Source organism: Haplochromis burtoni, unplaced genomic scaffold (assembly GCF_018398535.1).
Source record: "Haplochromis burtoni strain Fernald_Lab_line unplaced genomic scaffold, NCSU_Asbu1 Contig_91, whole genome shotgun sequence".
Classification (NCBI taxonomy): Eukaryota; Metazoa; Chordata; class Actinopteri; order Cichliformes; family Cichlidae; genus Haplochromis; species Haplochromis burtoni.
Window position 1 is genome coordinate 2031923 of NW_024582452.1, and position 20389 is coordinate 2052311.

At 39.3% G+C, this 20389-nt stretch overlaps 1 protein-coding gene across 3 annotated transcripts; it reads left to right on the forward strand.

Annotated features, from left to right (window-relative positions):
- The first annotated feature begins 1036 nt into the window (after nt 1-1036).
- Nucleotides 1037-19600, forward strand: frmd4bb (FERM domain containing 4Bb). 3 transcript variants are annotated; one of them, XM_005926253.3, is made up of 24 exons: nt 1040-1274; nt 8574-8639; nt 9395-9489; nt 9616-9708; nt 9921-10005; nt 10339-10395; nt 10487-10509; nt 11295-11378; nt 12072-12137; nt 12406-12463; nt 12549-12635; nt 14049-14125; nt 14342-14480; nt 14551-14692; nt 14945-15078; nt 15234-15350; nt 15918-16146; nt 16224-16277; nt 16373-16520; nt 16750-16917; nt 17130-17914; nt 18356-18494; nt 18788-18907; nt 19540-19600. In XM_005926253.3, exons 2-23 carry the CDS (start codon nt 8574-8576, stop codon nt 18903-18905), a joined length of 2964 nt encoding a protein of 987 aa, XP_005926315.1. In that variant the 5' UTR covers nt 1040-1274; the 3' UTR covers nt 18906-18907; nt 19540-19600. The 3 variants fall into 3 exon arrangements, with proteins under 3 accessions (XP_042078635.1, XP_005926315.1, XP_042078634.1); XM_042222701.1 differs by lacking the exon at nt 16750-16917 and having other exon boundaries at nt 1037-1274; XM_042222700.1 differs by lacking the exon at nt 18788-18907.
- Nucleotides 19601-20389: the final 789 nt, after the last annotated feature.

The following is a 20389-nucleotide window of genomic DNA, read 5'->3' on the forward strand; positions in this document are numbered from 1 at the left end:
AACAAAATAAAACAAAAACAAACCCAAACCAAACAAGAATTTGTTAGTTTATGTCAAAGAGTTTCTATCTAACTTCCCCTTTGAGAAAACTGAATGCTATATGTGACTTTGGTGCCTGTTTCCTTTGAAGAATTACCAGATGAGCCAGAGTAAAGGCAGTAATGAATATTTTAGGGGCATCGTCACTCCGGAACAGAAATGAATAGCACATGTGAAACACACACCAGTCCTGTGTCTTCTATGTTACACAGGTCCAAGATGTGTGAAGCGTTGCAAACTTAAATTACACAAAATGTGCTTCTGTGAATATTTTTAAGACCAAGATCAACTTGTGGTGTATGGAACAGTTGTAAGTATGTTTGATGTCAAAGCACTTATATATCAAATAAATATCAAATATCAAACTGATCTTTATCAAGAAGTGACCCTGAATATGGCAAGTAAAGGGAAACATATATAGCCAGTCATATATTCAGTAAAACATATTTATAGTAAATCTATTTAAAAAGAATAAATCAATCTTAAAACAGTTACTGGTGAATGGTTTGTTACAATTTCTTTTGGTATTGGTTTTGATTTTGTTCATTTTATTGATCATATTATTGATGTAGTTGTATCAGTAAAGACTTGCTAGTCGCACTGTGTATTTTTTTGACCGATTTCAAGAAGGTGTTGACAATAACTAATGAGAATTCGACAATTTGATAAAATAGGACCTATCTGAACTTACCACTGAGTGAACAATATACTTCCGCTTGTGAAAAATGTAGAAATTTTGAAGATAAAAATTCGAAGATGTTCGAAGATCATTTTATTTAAGGGCTACCACGACAATATAAACACATATGTGTGTAGAACACTGTGTGTTTGTTGGGGTTTTCATGATATGAAATCAAACATAAATTTAAAAGGTTCTTGAAGATGCAACAGAAAGCCAGTCTCTCTTCATTGTTATGGGGATCCAGTGTGAACCAGGCCGGCCGGCATCTGCTGGATGAGAGGGGAGGAGGGGGGCAGAGCAAGGGAGGGAGGGTGGAGATGCTGGGCTTGTTCACATAATAGCCGGCGGGTGAAGGCGTGGTAACTGTGGCTCGATACGAGGCGTGTGTGTGTGCTACAGTATCCTAGTACCGGAGGATGAACATGGACAGCGGCTGCACGGCGGCTCTCCTCCCTGGTAAAAGCGGCCGTGGAGAAAGCTGAACGAAGCTGATCAATATGCAGGGGAAGCCTCACGTTATCAATACCAAAAGCAGGATATAAGGAGTGCAAAGGTAAGGCGATATGTGGTGCGGTGGGGCAGATTGAACCAGCGTCAATGAGCTGTGAGGAGACAAAAGTAGACTGAGTCATGCCTGCATGTGATGTGAGAAGGGAGCATCAATGAAAATTACAACAGCATGGGTTTGGCTCTCAGCCGCGACTGGTGTGTTTCCTCAGTAAAATAGGGTGTAGTTTTTTCCCTTTTTTGACACATTAAGCTAATCATGGGGCTCAGGTGGAAGCCACCCATGTACAGTAGCCAACAGTAGCACATTCATTGTTCTCCCTGCATAGAGGAAACTGGCCCCGGTGGGCTTGTCTCATTATTGGGTACCGTGGGCCATATAGGCTGCTGATTGTAGAGGATAAGACGATATGAAATGAGATCGTTAGATGCATGTTTAAGTTTAAAAAAAGTAATTTATTGGCCACTGGACTGAATGAATGCATCATGCAGAAACCTATAGCACACTGATTTAGGGAGTGTGACTTGGTGAATAAAAAAATCCTGGATGAATCATCATTTTACCCAGAACAGCAGCAAATCATGCTTGACCAAAGCAATTATCATTATTTGATTTTCTCATGTATAATTATCTATTCTCCTGCACAAGTGCTACAAGGGGGAAATTTAGCGTGGATTAACAAGGACAATAGACGGTTTGCTACAGTTTCATTTCAAGTATAAGCCGAGATATCTTCCTTGACGCCTCCATGTTACCTTCGAACTTTTTTCGCCTTTTGACTCGAACACTCTGGCTGGAAGATAAGTACAGCTAAACTTGACATTGACCTGCAGATGCTATGTCAGAGGTGAAGGAAGAGATGCGTGTGTGGGCGTATTTAAAGCTTCAAACAGTGTAAACAGGAATTGTTGTTGTAATGGTTGTGTCTGTATGACACACATGTCCAGCATGAAGCTTTGTTGCTTTTCCTATTTGCTGAAGAGGAAATCCTGTGTCGTTTATCACCAAAGTTGGTGGGGTTTGTGCATTTTGAACAACGATTTGAAAGGTAAAAGTGTCATAAGATGCCTGGTACAAACCGACCTGTTTTCTCACATCCTTCTAACTTGTTACTTAGTATGAGAGCCCAATGTGGATGAGATGCTCTTTTCTGCATTTAATGCTACTAAAAATGTCTCAGCCCTCAGTTGGCAGCTTTCCATTTAAGAATCATAGCCTCCTGAGACATCCTGAGAAATGTGCTAAAGACAAAGTGGGAGAGACCTATTTTTGGATGGGCCTTAATCTTATATTGATATGCTTAATACAGATGGACCGAATTTGATAGATATAATATGGTAAAGTATAGAGCAGCAAAATGATACAGGTCAGCAGGTGAGGTTTTGGGACTTAGTTTGTCCTATGAATAAGTACAGATGGATTAATAGATTTATAAACAAAAAAAATCTTCTCATCCTTGGCATACTGTGCCATTAATTTGAGATAAAGGTAACAAAACACAGTCCGATTGCATCTCAGCCCACGTTGCTGTTATATGGTGATGTTCAAAGGGTTACTTTTTTTTATCCAGATCATTGAAAGTTGGTCATGTTCCATTTTCTCCACCCATGCATGTCTGTGCCTCTGTGCCACATTCCCGTGCTCTGCAGAAAGTCACTGCAGTAGTTTGCAAAAGAAAAGCTCTGCAGTTTGAGATACCAGTGTTGTCAGTGGGGACAGCCTCAAACGAGGGCAAATATAGGAAACCTCACCAATGTTCACCGCTCACAAGCTAGTCTTTGCTTTTTCGGACACTCTGTTATGATCTATCTTAAACGCAGAACTGAATTTCTGCATTCAGATAGTTTTATGATATCTGTAACCTGAGTATGCAAACTATGATTAGGAAAAGTGTAGAGCTTTTCAAACCTTGTGACAAACAAATGAATTTACAAGATAAAGGGCACAAACTAAAAACACTATCTCAAAAGGTAATATTGCTTCGTTATCTTCATTTGACATTTACATAGCAAGATATTCCAACAGACACTTGACAGATTGCATTTAAATGTAGGGTTTCTAATTATTTTGCTGGCCTTCTGATCTTTTCTCTGACACCTACATAAAGTAACGAGCTCAGATTTTAAGCCAGAAATATCCACGCTCTTTTATTTCTAATGAAGCTCTTTTGATGTCTCTTGTCTATGTCTATGTGACCCTGTAGTGCTTTACTGCACTAATTTCCTGCATTCTGGTGAAATATTAGACACCAATATGTACCATTTCTCATGTATGTACCATGTATAGAAAAATAATTTTGCTTATACTGCAGTATAACACTGATATTAGACCAGAAAGACAAATGAGATAATGTAGATTCATAAGCCTAAGCAGTGATACAGATGGCAGTATGTTTCTGTCCTAGTGTTTATTAGATAGACTGGTGCAGGCATTCATACACCTATTAATATGAGTTGTTCACTTTGCTCCAGCTGTTTTTTTCTTTTATGAGCAAATACATGCAAAATAGTATTACATATGTATTCATATATACGCCTTTTTTATCTGCTTGTTTTGTATTGGTTAGTAAATCTGAGTATGGTACCTACTAGGCATCGGCTTATGGGATGTGTTTATTTAGGTGACTCTTTTAGTTCAGCTGCAAAGAGCTTTCAGAAAACGACTTGTACACTTATAGCTTTGTTAAAATACAACAAAAATATGTTTAATGCAGACGTATTAATATGTTCAAGGATTGTTGTGGGGTTTCGGTTATGATTTCAAGCACATCGAGCTAGGTTTCAGTTATATTTTACTCATGCACCATCAAATGAAATGCAAATGCTGTCTCGTTTTGAAATTGTATAGCTTTTCTTCTTTTTAATAGACACAGTCATAATTAGTCAAAATCAGTTCTTGCAATAGGAGATGGAACAAAATTTCAAGTACTCTGAGCTCTGAAGAGCTTATGAAAGGACAGGACCCGAAACTAAGATTATCCTGGATGTTTAGTATGCTAGTTAGTTTTTCTGCTGGCAGCTTTACCCTGCTGCAAAGAATGCTGCTACTTGTAAGAATGCCAAAAAATATATATATCACAGTCTCCTTCTGTAGATGTCCTTTATGGGTTGGAAATAGAAATTCATGCTGCATGATGACATCATTCACATGAATCTGTCCCCTGTGATACAGCCCGTCCTTGTTGTATCAAAGACATGCTGTGTCATAAAAAAAAATAGATATTTATCCCAGGTTTTAATAGATCCATAATATCATAAGCCCCATTGTGTTCTTGAGTTTCCCAGATACCACAAACAGCCAGACAGGTTCTCTTTGTGAGAAGACGTACACAGATACCATTTGACCACTGACAGCATGAGTCATGGTGAGATATCAGATGAGGAGATAATCCTTTGCTGTATGCTTCGGCCCACTGCCTCTATAACCAGGGTTCACTGCTCTGTGTTTGGACCTCTTCTTTTTTGACTGATATAAATACTCATTAAAAATCCTGTCAAGTTTGTTTCTTTAGGAGAGTTCAGAGAATACTAAAACAAATGATTCCAGTGATGTATTTTTAATCATTTAATTTATCCATTTCTATTTCAGACAGTCTCTGAAGTCATCAAGGGTCATCAACAAGAGTACTTCACAGATTTAGTATTATATATAACACAATCATATAGCAACAGATAACTTTGCATTCTTTCCCACTGACACCTACATAACCCAACTGCTGGTTCTGTTAAAGATCCAAGTATGACATGCTGGCAGTGGGCTAAAGGAGCCCAGAGTAAATACAAGAGGTGGGCTACAGATGTCTGGTCACTTCTATTTAACTCCCCCCACCTCCCCTGCCCCCAGATTCTCTTCCCTTTCAGACTTGTAATCTTCAGTCCCAGACGATGCTGATTCAAGTCACATCAGTGGAAGACATTTATCCGACTTCACACACAGCTCTCTAGGCGTGACTTTCCCCCCTATATATGCCATAGCATTCCCCAAGTCCCGTAAATGGAGATTATCTGTAAAGTCAGTACAGTCCTCAGCTGCAGAAAATGATCTGATGATCGTACATCGTCATAGCATTACAGAGGAACTGTAAGATCTCTTGAATTCAAAACACTGAAGTTAGTGAGTTTCCCTTTGCTGCTACATTGTATTGGATGTCACATCCTGTTTGTAGCCACTTGAATTCACAGGCAGATTTCATTTTTGTTCCTTTAGGCTTCATGTGTCTGTACCTGTACCTGTAATTGTATTTTGGAGTTCATAATTTTTTCCCTATGTTTATATGCAACACATATGAAGTAAAATAGTTTGGAAAAAATGCACATAGTATAATAATTTCTGTCAATTTACAATCGTACCAGGTGGCTTCATGTAAACACAGACACTTGTGTGTGATGCCAACCTTCATTAATAATGCATGAAGACAGGAAACTAAGATAAGATGTGCTGGAGTCTGGACATGACATTTAACCAGTGTGATGTATTAAATACTGACGGCCAGTTTACTCAGGAGACAGAGAAATTCTCCTGTTGGCTATTGTACAACTTGCAAGCTTGACATTTTCACTGTCGAGTATATAAGACAAAAATTAACAGCATTTATTTTCAGTTTCTCATAACCAGAAGGAGCTACATCTCATCATCTGAATGTCTTGCCGCAACATACATGGGTAGTCTTTGTTAACAGTTGTAGCAGCATATAAGACGGAGGCCACATCTGCACCATCTCCAAGTCTCTGCTGGGACATTTCATTGTAGCACGCATACATCTGAAAAGCTGCCTTTATACCAACCTCAGGCTCCCAGACTAAAGCAAAACCTGCAGCCTGCGGCACCATGCTCAGCCAGTGCCTGTCCAGTCTCTAGAGAGACAAACAAAAAGACTGACAGTTCTTTGATGTCTGTCTGCCATGCCTATTTTTACACAACGATTCAGTGCTTGTCTTAGCACCACGGGGTTCAAGGTTGCCCTTTTATTTGATTTTATTCGCTGAATGGGTTACGTTTGGTTGACCTCATAGAGCTGTCTGCTGGTTCATAATAATGTATACATTACAGCATGAAATGTCAGATAAAGGTTTGCGAATATAGTTATTTCATAACCATTGGTTTGAAATCACAATCCTCGCTGTATCTCAGTTGTGTTTAATTCTCTGAAAAACTGAAGGGTTATCTGGGATTGCTGGGTTGGATTTAAATAACAGTTCTTGTACTGATTACAGCTTTCAGATGATTAATGGTGTAGATTCCTAAAAATAATCAATCCTCCACCCAGTCACTTCATTTATATTCCATAATAAGTGTATGCCATCCCAAATGAATTTGACTCTCAGCTGCTCATCTAATAACTGCTCATAAAAATTCCTCTGTGAAGCATGGCTGTTTAAGAAGCTGTTTTCTACTTATAAACTTCTTCACGTTAAGCCATGATATTTCTTGCACCCTCTAGTGGTCAGTCCCTTTACTGTACATGTCAGCATACAGTAATGTCATGCTTATTACAAAGTGCGTGACCCCCCCAGTATGATATAGCCACAACCTAATAAAGCTTCGATCAATGCAATAATCCCCTCGTGGCTGTCACAAGCCGCACACTCCAAATTAATTGGATTTATCGAATGTGTACTTTTACTTCAAGCCATGAAAGACAATTTATGAAAGTCACATTATTCAGGGGCTGGAATTGGCAAAGCAGTCTTTAAAAGACTAATTTAATGAAGTGACTTGGTGTATGCTTGTCATTCAGAAATCAAGGCACTTTTTTGGGTCTTGTGAGAAAAAAGCATCCAAAGGAATGAGAAAGAATGTAAAGTAGAAACTGGCACTTTGGGGGAATTTCTCCTGCTTCTATTGGCAGATAACGTCTCTCAGTTACAATGTAGTGGAGAAGGATGCAGGAGAAACCTGATATCTAGATTCAGACCCCTTCGGGTAACAGACACAGTGCTGAAATAACAATAATATAAAAGTGAATTAGTCTGACTTAACAGACGATATAGACGTGGTTAACCGCTTATAGTTCTTGTGTGACCCATTTTGTTCGTATTAAGAACCAGAGCGTACTAAACTGTGGTCAGCCATCTGACTCAGCCTTCCCCCCCTTAGGTCAGCTGTTGATTTCACACTCTATAAGCCCACAGTAGAGGCCTGGCTCCTCACTCAAATAACCTAAGGAACAAGTTGCTGTTTACACCTGATGATCTGCTGCTGATGCTCAGTCAGAGCCAACAATTTCATGGTCTGGATCCACGAGAAGAAACGTATTAAAGATGATATCTAGTCAGGGATGCATCCACACCTGCACTCTCCCTGGAGAGGTTTACCAGGTACAGCAGCTGCGTGTTTTGCTACAAATGTTAGAAGTTGCGATCAGCCTCATTCTGTCAAACAAGGAGGCCGCTGGATCTATCTAGTGTACCTTTTTCAGTTTCTGAGGATGTTTTGTTGAAAAACTGGTTAACCTCAATCTGTCATTTTTGTGTTGTTTTTAATTTATCAAATGCACAGTGCTTTCAGTGTTTCCTGGTCCAGGTCAGTCTAACTTTATCTTTACAATAAGGGTGGGTTTTTGAAGCGCAAAAATGCTATTAAGTCAAAATATGATATGAAGTTGAATTAGTTTTGCTATGATTTGCTGTGAACACATTTTTGCTGTTTGGGACTTGATTTCACTCTTTTGGCAAAAAGGTAGAAAATTAATTATAGTGGAAGAATATGTAATTTCTATTTGCTGTCAAGATGGTAAAAAATGTAATTAGATTTCATTTGAAATCTTTATAATTATCCAAGAATGTATCAAATCATCATTCAGAGAAAATGCCCTGTAGGACTTTTATTGTAATATATGTTGTATTTAAGAGTTATATTAGTGTTGTATAAGCTTGACGTAAAGAAGTAATGTGTGAGATTTTGTAAATTTGCAGTAATTATAAAACAGAAGTTGATCTTGGTAAGCGGCACAAAGCAACAAGAAATAAAAATACTCATAAAATGATTTTGTTGGAAAAGCTGTGCGACTAAAAGCTAAATGTGAAAGGTTCAAAATGTAGGGACTTCAAATCCCTCATTTGGTTACTATGGCAACAAATCCTTGACACAATGGTTTTATTGTATCAAACAACGTCAGTGTCATGTTTTTCTTTTTTTTCCTTGAGACGGATCATTGTGCTTACTACCTTGGCTTTTGCTCACTTTGTCTTTTGTAAATACGTTAACTGTTAAATGCCAGATGCCATCATGGTAAAAAACAAAAAAACAAAAATTCTACTAACACATGAATATCTTGATATAACTGTCTCTTGTGTTTATGAAAGCTTTCACAGACCTTGAACTTCCTTTTATCTCCCCCTACAGATGACTGAGGGCAAACTGTGCCAAGTGCACTTATTGGATGACAGGAAGCTAGAGCTGCTGGTTCAGGTACAAAAAACTAAAATCAATAATTAAAATGGATCCAAGAATTCTGTGATATTTATGCATAATGTTAAAAGGACTTTGGGTAATCACCTATGCTTACTGCAGTTCCTATTAGCTCACTGGAGTGCTTCATCATCTTAACGTAGTGAGTAGAAGCTGAACATAATGAAGCATTTAGCAGCTGAAAAGCTGAATATTTTTCTCCTACGCTTGTGAAGCTAAAATTTGAAATAGTGTTTAAGGTAATGACAAGTGGACTTATATAGTACAGGTGGCCCAAAAGAGTCACAACTGTCAACTTAAGTTTTCCTTAAAAAGTAATGACATATCAAAGGTGTGTTCACAACTTATTTTCCGCTGCCCCCAAGTGGACAAACTCCAATTTATTGCATGTTCCCTGAGCAGTTGGACTGCCTCTTTAGCTAAATAAGCTAGGTATCTGTACTGTGAAAACAGCCAGGGCATAGCAAATGCAGGGTTCCTCAGGATTGTGGTTTGATACTCAGGTCTGGATGTCAGTGTCCTTGTGAAATTGTGTGTAAACCACTATGAGTGGTCAGTAACACCAAGAAGGTGTCATAAACGCTGTCTATTTACCATCAAATAGTATAGTGTCTCATCAGCACTATTCTTTTCTCTGTGTACCCATTTCCAACAGACTTTTCAATGAATCAAGTGTATCTTTGACACACTGACTTTTAAAAATTGTGTATAATTTTGATTAAAGTAGTTGTTTATATCTACGACTTCCTTCTCAGCCGAAGCTTCTGTCTTATGAACTCCTTGACTTGGTTTCCTCCCACTTCAACCTCAAAGAGAAGGAATTTTTTGGTCTGGCCTTTTTTGATGACAAGTATGTAAATTGCAGTGTTTCTTTTTTTTTTCAGTGATATGGATATTTTTACATGTGTGCAAGTGTATGTTGGCAGATGATTACAAAGGGCAGCTTTCTGATGTTACAGTTTGTTTACTTTTGCAGTGGCCAGTGTAAGTGGTTGCAGATGGACCGCAGAGTCCTTGATCACGACTTTTCAAAGAAGCCCGGGCCCATTGCCCTGAATTTCTTGGTCAGGTAAGAAATTCTTGTTTCATGCAGAACCCAGGTTCCCCAGCAGGGTGCAGTACTTTGTTAACGTTGCGTTTTATAGTTTAGTCAAGAAACTATCCAGAGATTTTTATAGAACTCATTTGTGATAAAGCTGATGGTATAAATCAGTGTTTGGAAAGTCTTTGACTGTCTTTTATGGGGGTTTTTGTGTATGCATTTGATTTCACCCTTCATAGGTTTTATGTGGAAAACATAACACAACTTAAAGATATCATAACAGTGGAGCTGTTCTACCTGAATGCCAAATCTGCTGTCTACAGTGTAAGTGCTTTCTCTTATTTTTACTCGATTTTGAAACAATGCAAAATGATCCTGCTATTTTCATCACAGCTTGTGATGATTCATTGTCTCTGGACCCTCAGCTCAGCAGACAATAGCTGCAGGGCACACTTTTCTTACTCTGCTAGCTGGAATGTAAAACACACAGCGTAAGAGAGTAGGATAATACAGGGGTTGATTTGGAGAATAAGCAGAGGTTACAGTAGGGCAACGCAGAGCAGATTCTATGTTTGGATCTGGAAAGCTTTCTCTCCACAGGCTTCCACTTCTGAATCATATTTATTTTTTATTTTGTTTGTCTATTATGTCTCTCAGGGGATTATTGAAGTGGAAAGTGATAACGTCTTCAAATTAGCTGCAAATGCCTTGCAGGTTAGTGCTTTTAATAGCCTCGTAAACATGCATTAATTGCCACATCTAAAAGCATGCCATCTAATAAGATATATGTTCTGTTCATCACCAGGAGGCTAAAGGAGACTATACAAGGTAAGAGCATCATCATCAGCTGGTTAAGAAGTATTTAACAGCAGCAGGAGGAGTTAATAGTAAGCTCTTAGCGAAGACATTCAATAGGTCACTTGTTTCTCCAGTGCAGACAACAAAAATCAATAGCAGTGTTATGTGAGGCTCACCACATAGTGCTGAGCAGCTAGCACCAGGCAACTAATGAATCTCAGAGTGCTGATAGAAGCTAAGTATTGCAGAGTAGATACACCTTTACAATGTACACAGTAACGGATAGCTGTGTTTAACTGTGGTGGCTTTTGCTATTATACTTGGTGCTTTCAGAGGTAATACTGCATGTTATTGTGCATGTTGGCACTGGTTTCGGTCAGCTGATGAAGTATGATGGTGTAGAAATAGTTCTTCATGTCAGTATGTTCTGTATTATAGTTGCTGCTAAGGCCACAGCTGTTTCTGAGGACACAGTGGTTATATGTTCACTATTTCCTCTGGGATTTAGGGTGGATTTAACTTTTAGGGCAAATTTCATACTCACTTTAAAATCTTGACATGGGTACTGGGAATATAGTATTTTCTAGGTAGATCCCAATATATTTAGAGCTATTTTGAAAATTTGCTTTGTAGATTAAAAGAGATTATATATATAAATATCACCAAAAACAAAAATCAAAAACACCACCGCGTTCAGATCCTGTACTAGAATAAAAGAGATACAGTGAGAGGTGTTAGGAAGATTCACTACTACTTATGTCAAGATTTTTAAATCAACTTCCAAAACGGTTACATTTTCTTCTTTTCCGTTTTAGTGATGAAAACACTCGAGCTGATTTGAAGAAACTACCTACTCTTCCCACCAAAGTACTCAAGGAACACCCATCTCTTGCATACTGGTAAGTTCACAGGAAATCATGTTTTTACATTCAGCAACAAAGTGCATAAAGCCCGTAAACAGAGAAAATACTGTAAGACATTAGTAAAATCTTAAGTTTACAGGTAATAAAAGGAGACTTATGCTAATTCCCAGCTTCATATTTTCATTTTGGACTCTACCTTTGCACGATCCTTGTATACATTATACTGGGCCTATTTGGACACTACTGGTTCATCCTTATGTCTGAAAAAAAAAAATCAATTTTAGCTCATCTCTGTTTAAGGTCTTCTTTCCTTTAAGCAAGCTTTCTTCTGATTGGCTACCCCTCACAAACAGAAGAACAGGAGTTGGGCGGGGCTCCAGTGTTCTCAGCCAGAGCTGTGTGCCTGAAATGACCATATTACGGATATCTGCTGTAACTTATGTCATATAGAGCCACAGCCAAAAGTCTGAAACTGTGTTTATGTATGCTAATATATAGCATATAGTATACATGCCAACACTGTTAAATATAAGCATCCAATACAGAACATGATAATAAACATAATAACTCTCCTTTAATTAAATTGAATGTGTAAAGAAACTTGTAGAATACCATATATACTCGTCTTTTAACAATCAGTTGATCAATTAAATTAAAACAATTTGTTTACACCTCAATTTATCTTTCCCCGGCTAACTATATTGCCTTCTCATTTATGCAACATTACAGTGAGGATCGAGTTATTGAATATTATAAGCAGCTGAAAGGTGTTTCTCGCGGACAGGCCATTGTGCAGTAAGTAATTAAATTGTGTTGCTACACGAGTAAGAGGAAGACAGTGAATCTTTTTAGGCTTTAAATTCATTAATCTTACTCTCACCTCCATTAGCCCTCTCCCCATCCCTTTCCCTCTCTGGCACGCCTTTTCTCATCATCTGATAGAAATCAATAGCTCCCCTTCAGTTGCAGCGAGATCACACTGATTCACTAAACAGAGATCAGATTCCCACATTTGAGATGTTCAAAAGCAGCTGGAAGTTTGAATAAATGTTTTTTGTTCCAGGTATTTGACGTTGGTGGAATCACTGCCAACGTATGGCGTCCATTATTATGAGGTTAAGGTAGGCCTTTTTGTGATTAATATGACATGACAGCTGTTGCACCTGGAACTGTGTCAACCATAGGAGCTCTGTTCTTGCCTTACAGGATAAACAGGGGATCCCATGGTGGCTTGGAATCAGCTATAAGGGCATTGGCCAGTATGATCTCCAGGATAAATTAAAACCTCGGAAGGTAAACACTCCCTGGAGCTCGATCTTTAAAATGGCTGCTGCTTTTTCTCTGCTCCACTAATCTGACTGTGAACATGATAGCACAAGGCATGTGTAAGGACTGCTGCTGTTGCACACGGTGTGTTAATTCACGCATCATCTGTTTCACTCGAGCAAAAGGCTGAGCTTCAGCTGTGCCAGACAAGGCTAGACTTGAAAAGAAAAAGAGCAAACTCTCAGTGTAGATGAGGCTGTCACTTATCCTTAATGAGGTTAGTGAGTTTTGAATAACTCTGGAGAATCATGGAGACATTGCGAACTTGCTTTTCCCGTTTCATTGGTATTGTTTTAGCTTGTGGGTTGACAGGAGAAACACCCATACGAGTGATTTGTCAGCTATCTCTTCCACTAGGTGACTTCAGTACATCCCAGTGCAGCGGGATGCAGACATGCACCGAACTGCTATTACGATAGAATGTGAAGGTTCAGTGCAATTTGCATTAAATCACTAGCAATGCCTTCCTGTTAAACCTCTGTATTGCTCAACATGATGCAATCCATCGCTGCCTGATGCATTGCAAAACTGTGTAAGCTGACAGCTGCAGGGTGTGCTTTCGAGAGGGAAAGAGGGTGTCAGCTCGTGATGTCAAAGAAAGAAGGGGTTGGATTTGGGCGTTAGCCTGCATGTTTGCAGAATACCTGAGGAGACAAGTCAGGAGCTGACATGAAGACAGTACAAACTATGTTTTTGTATTGACAGCAAAGCCAGGGAAGACTTAATAACTTTACACACAGGACGTGTGAGGATCTATTATTCTGGTAAGGCTAAATACTACAGGTCTTTGTCTTGCCAACTTCGAATGTATTTTATGACTTAAATATTTATCACTCTTTGAAATTATTTGGTTTACGCAAACCTGAGCGGACAAAACTCTGTGTAAGCTTTTGTTTGTGTCTCATTCGGATCTTGTCCAGACGTACAGTGAGTCAGAAACCTAAACGGATTGATCATATTAAGCTGTTGTCAGTGAGCACCTGGGTGATAGGGGGATGGAAATGATGAGTGTTTATATGACGACCCCTTATGGTATTCGTCTCTCTCCAACACCTGCATTATTGCAGACTTTGCATGCCAGGTAGACAAGACTTTAATCACAGTTTATGTTACAGTCTGGCTTTTTAATAACTGTGGTTGAAACAGACTTGAGAAAACACCTGCTCAACATAGTTTTTTTGATATTAGTCATGACCATCATGGTTATCGTGTTCTAGGTGTTTTTGGAAAAAGACATACATGAAGAATTTTTTTATATGAAGCTACAACTAGACATTACTCTGCGCATTATCCAAACATCCAAGGTGCTATATTTCAGAGTGTGAACAACACATATGCTTTTCTCTCATTGGGAATGTTTTTTTGTGTTTTTACCACCAGCTGTACCAGTGGAAGCAGCTGGAAAACTTGTACTTCCGTGAGAAAAAGTTTGCCGTAGAAGTTAATGATCCACACAGGTGAGCAGCGGGGGATCCTCGTGTAGAGATGCTTGTTGTTATTCTTACAATGACTGTTTTTACAAGTTGATTATTATGTTGTTTTCATTTTTGTTTAGCTCTTAACACTGATATCATCCATCTTTAGAAATGTATCTAAAAAAAATCATCATTTTCACTGCAACTTTTAGTTTAACTGTGACCAAAAAAGCGTAATGTTTTCCGTGGTTTGTTTAGGAGAGCGGTAACCAAACGAACCTTTGGGCAGACGGGGCTACTCATCCACACGTGGTATGCAAGCCATTCTTTAATCAAGACCATTTGGGTCATGGCTATTAGTCAGCATCAGTTCTACTTGGACAGAAAGCAAAGCAAAGTAAGTGTCAGCTATGAGTCACTGCACGTTTTTATTGCTTTGTTTTACATCGTTTTCTTCATTCTTGTAGGCTAAACTCGGAACAACAAGAAGTTTAGAGGAAATTGCAATGGACCTCACAGAGCATGGAGGGGCGAAAATAAACAGACTGGGTGATGTGGGCCTTAAGAATAACTTCATAACAGCCAGCAATGGGAGTTTGGTATCTACAGGTTGGTTATAATTATTTTATATAACGAAAGCACATTTCTGTGTAACTTGTTTGTATGCTTTTACATGTAAAACTGTAACTTCAGATCAGATTTATCGTCACAAAGAGCTATAAACATCCAGCTGAATGAGATTTAAAAAGAACAGGTGACACGTGAAGGAGTCACACAGTACACATGCCATGGGTGTGATTTTTATATTAATGGGTGTGGTAGGCTATGTTGGCAATTTCAGTTAGAATTCTGTTTTTCCAGGTTCAGCAGACTCTGAAATGAGTGAAGAGCAAAAGAAGGAAAAACTCACTGAACTAAGAAAAAAGGAACAGGAGATTCAAGATATTTTGGCTAAGAAAACAAAAGAGCTGAAGAAGATCTGCCTGAGAGAGGCGGTGAGAAATCATTTTGTGCTACAGTTATATCGGTCTGTTTTTTCTCAAAAACTCCCTTTAATAAACCGCTGCTCTGCCGCTGGTAGATTAATTGTTTCTGTTGCTGCACTCACCTCATCTAAGCGTCCAGAGGATTTGTTGTTTTGTGCTTTCAGGAGCTTACCGGCAAACTGCCAAAAGAGTATCCCCTTTCTTCAGGTGAAAGACCACCACAGGTCAGACGGCGAGTTGGCACTGCTTTCAAGTTAGATGACCTTTTTCCCTACAATGAGGTGCGTATTTAACTGCATTTTAAAGCATAAACAATTGGTGTATCTTGTTTCAACGCTGTACGCTGGAATTGTTTCACTTTTAGATTTTATTTTTTAGATTTCTAATAATGTCAGCAAATTGCACAGAAAGATAACACCAATATTAACTGAGCGAGGAACGCAGCTAAAGTCTGACGGAGCTTAAGCTTTTCCTCATAGCTCAGTTTTTTTTTCTCTACGTTATTACAAACCCAACTGTGTGTTACACATTGCAGTGGGTGGCTCTGTTGTCTACTAAGACACAGATATGCTATTTTAGTCTATTCTATTATTTTTTAAATGAAATTATAATAAGGAAAACATCAGCAGCAGTCAGAGCATTACACCTGCAGCGTTTTTTTAAATAATAATTTTAATTAGGTCGACCTGATATGAAACTCTAATTAGATCTATTCTGTAACATGTTCAGTGAGCACAGGTATCAAATGGCAGTGATTTCTAATTTACTTACATGTACCTGCTGAATATCTGAATGCTTGCTCTCTATTTTTATCTCTGGTTATCACCTACGTTTTCTGATTTATGCAGGATCCCATCCTGAGAAACCTGGAGAGCAGATTTGCCCTTCAGCAGAAGATTGTGGAGGCGGCTAAGAAGCTCGCAAATGAACCAGAACTGTGCAAAACTGTTAAGAAGAAAAGAAGGAGAAACTGTTTGGATGCTATGCAGAAACTGCAACAGATAGAGGATGAGATGAACCAGTACAGAATCAAGAAGGGGAAAAAGCCCACACAACGGTCCTCAGTCATCATTGCAGGTACGTTGGAAGATATTTGTTACTGAATGTGTTAGATCGAGTCACAGCAAGCACAAAGTTGTTTTCTTTTCCTGCAGATGAACTCGCTCGTTCAAACTGCAGCTCTCTGTCTAGTCTCCCGCTGGATGATGGTGAGTCAGACATCTACAACACAGGTGATGCTTTCTTATTATGACCAAACCCAGAAAACAGGAGTGTCCTTTTTTGTCACTGTGTTTGTAATCAGATGATTCAGACAGTCTCAGTCAAAGGCCACGCTCACGGTCAGTCCAAGGATCCCCTCAACTAAGTCCAATGCGATCACTGGGAGCAGAATTTGATTTGGAGAGACAGGCATCTCCACGGGATAATCACCACAACAAGAACCACAACAGGTTGGGATTTTCTGTTCAAACTGTTTATTGCTTGTGTGAGTCGTAGAGTGGAATCTAATTTGTTTTACAGCCTTATATTTTATTTTAAGCTGTTTTCAGAATGAGCAGATGACATCATGCATCGGTAGAGCCCATAGTATTTGTTGTGTCATGTTTGCCTCATTCCTTTCCTCACATTTTCTTACTTCCTTTTTTTTTAAAATCCTGTTTTGATACTGCACCCATTTAGATTAGCTGTTGATGGCCAGGAGGCTTCCAATTACTACCAGAATCCAAGAGAGGTCTCCTCCACCCACAGTAGTCCCTATAAAACCCTTCCCAGACCTCCTAGAGATCCTCGCAGCATGCCTCCCACCCCGGTTATGACCCGCAATGCCTACAGCAGCAGTCAGCTCAGGTGTGATCTTTGTTCCCCTGCCCTGCCAAGCCAGTGTTTATCCTTCTTTATTTTATTTAATCAAACCCTTGCTTCTCTTAATACCCTAACCTTCTACCATGCTTTCACATAAAACCTTAACTTTTATTTTAACACCTAAATCCAAAAATAATATCCCGTATCTTAATCGTGATCTTCTCAAAGACACTTTGAAATTGGTGTCATATTCGCAGGTTGGAGGGATCTCCTCATTGCTTCAGGCATCGCAGTGGAAGTCTGGAGTCTCAGCCTCGGCTGAGAAAAGACAGAGATTCAGAGAAGCCCGTCTTTATCTTGTCACCGGCCCACCGCAGCAACAGCACAGAGGTATTAGAAGACTGCTCCTCTTACACGAGCCAGTCAAGTCTGGACTACTGCGGGGCTGCCAACTCCCACTACAGTACACTGGACTCCCGTACCTCAACCATGCATCGTCTTCACAGAAAAGTAGAAGTGTATGGTAATACTGGGAGCATGCCAAACTTGGTCCAGCACCATTCTGGTTGTAGTTATTCATGTGAGGCCTCACCACACTATGCACCCAGTGCCTACTATGTTGCCGGCTACCCCTGTCCGGACATGGAGCCTTATGCTAATGGTGCCTATGTATATGAGAATGAAGTCGAAGGCCACTACAACGTCAACCCATCCTACCAAATGAATGGGTATCACGGACATGACAGATTCAGGCACTACAGCAGTGATGGGGCGGATAATCTTTCTCAGAATCCATACGCAACAGTGAGGCCACCACGGACCAGAGAGGGGCCTAGAAATGAGCTCTTGGCCAAGAACATGCAGAAGGCCCTGGTTGCAGAGCACCTGAGAGGCTGGTACCACCGAAACAGAGGCCACAGGGAAGGAGGGAGGGGATTACTGGCTGGATATGACTTTGACAGTGGCTCTCAGCTCAGCTTGGGATATCAGACCATGCCGGCGGCCTTCAGCCACTCGAGCCGAGCCACCTCTTTCTCTTCAGGTACAGTCGAACGCATTAGCGTGAGGGGAATTGTCAATAATAAAATAAAAATCATTTTCAATGTTTGTAATTTAGGGAAACGTTAGGCTGCTGTTCAGGTTTAATAACATGAAAAAAAATCATAATTACAAGTTAATTGGTCATGTTCTGTAGTGTCACTGATGTTAGGATGCGTAGGCTGCTTTCCTACTCACAGGATTTTTATTTATGTGTTGTTTGTGTATATTTGAGGGGTTTCATTTATTCTATCACAGGGTTTTCTAGGCTGCCATGTGAGAAATAGACACAGTTTGTGGGTTTAAAGATATACATTCGTAAACTATCAAAGTAATAAGTATCACATAGTATTTTGTGTGAGAGAAATACTATAGTTTTTGAGGCTTTTGAGATATTGTGCACTCCAGCGTTATTTGAGTGTTCATGCTTTTCTCTTCTTTTCAGTTTCCTCAGCAGAGAGCACAGGGAACTGGCGCAACCAGCTGGCAGTCGGCCTGACAGAGTTTGATGCACCTGACACACCTCAGTACCCTCATCCTGGAGCTTCAGCATCCCTGTACAACCGCAGTCCCACACATAACAGGTGAATGCTTCAGTTCACTGAATCTCCACACTGAGGCTGTGGTTATAAATAAAGTCAATAAGTTAGAGACAGTCATAATCATTGGATTAAACTAAAATGCTGATTGTTACTTTCTTAACACAATGGTAGGCGGGTACCCTGCCGCTCCTCTACATCTGGATGATACGTGTATTTTTCTGCATTCTTTTGCTTTTCTTTTAAAGAGCGGTTTTATTTTATGATTGTATTCTGCCAGCGTGATCTGTTCTCCTTCCTTTCGTTACTTGGCTTACGCTCTATGCTCATGTGTGCAGAAATTCTCCAGAAAACAAAGAGTCTGACACAATGCCCCAAAAATGTGAGTCAGTAGATGTGGTTGGCGCTGAGGCCACTAGTGCAGCTGAACCATCAGACAACCTTTCTAGCACTTAAGGGTGAGACCAAACACAGCGGGCCACTTTGTGTCGTGTTGCCAGTCGTCTCCATTCAGACATCCCGTCGTCATCCGTGTTATTCGTGTACAGCTCATTCATATATATCATCTATTTTTTTTACACTGTGTTTTGCTGTTTTTGAGGCTCCATTTTTTCAAAAATGCATCAGTCATCATGATCAAGGCCATGCACCTAATATATCAAGGCAAAGAAGGATTATTACATGTTTAGAAACATACTAAAACCACCCGAATGCAGAAAACAGAAATTCAGTCTTTTTGTAGCAGTGAAGGAAACTCGGGAGATAAAAGCTTAGCAAGCCTTATCAAGATGAGATTATGAACATCTGAAAGGCAGTCCATCCTAACAGCTGAGATATTTAAGTCTGGACAAAAGTGACCAAACAACCAATACTGTCCCTCCTAAAGTTATATTGCCAGAGTGAAAAGGCCTTGCCATTTACTCCATAAAGCCCTGGTCATGTTGTACGCCTTCAAAAATATGGTGGACTTTAAAGTGCAATGTATTTCCATTTCCATCCATCAGCTTTATTTAAAATGTCAGCCTTGTTTCTTGTTCTCAAATAACTACTACAGCGGATCTTACCTAGTCTTGTGTTATTGCCTGTACAGATTTTACCTTGATGGGAGCTACATGAGCATCCACTGAAGAGGACCAAACCAAACTGTGGCACAAATAAAGCCATAGCCAGCAGCACATGAAGGGAATGGAGTGGAAACGCAGGCTTTACACAAATGTTTTTGGCTGCCATAACCTCGTCTTTGAAGGTGTTTTCTCGTTTTGGTTTTGGCAGAGAGGTGTAAACTGTCCTCATGTTGTCGTAATCTCTAAACACAGTGATGACACTCTTGAATGATTTTCCCATGTGCCTTGGATTGGATGAATTGTACAGGCAGATGAGAATGTGTCAAGAAACTTTAAAATGTTGCACAACCACACTGGATTCAAACCGTACTGTGTATTAAAAGATAACAAAGCTAACAAACGTGTTTTTACTCAATCCACCACCATGTGTTTTAACAGAAACTAGCTACTGCCTTATACAAATCAGTAGGTTATAGAATAAAAACAAAAAACAATTGCCACTTTTCTCTCATGATAAATGATAAAACTCATCTTAAATATAACATCGAGATTGAAGGCAAAGCTTGGGCATGTTTACAAGTGTGACATGACAAAAGCTGGGTTAATCATCATTAGAACAGGCTGTGTATTTAATGACGTTCCATTTCTTTAAATCAGAATGTATCATGTCAATATTGTTTATAGAACCATTAGTCTTTGTTAGTGCTTTATTGTGTTTTAAAATGCATGGTGAGAAAATAGATTTTTTTGGATTAAAAAAAACAAAAACAAAGTTCAGACTTTTTTATATTAACAGAAGACCACTGCCATAAAACATATCCATTTCTCATTGTTTTCTCACACATTTGTACAGTCAGTGTGTAGTTACATGTTGTT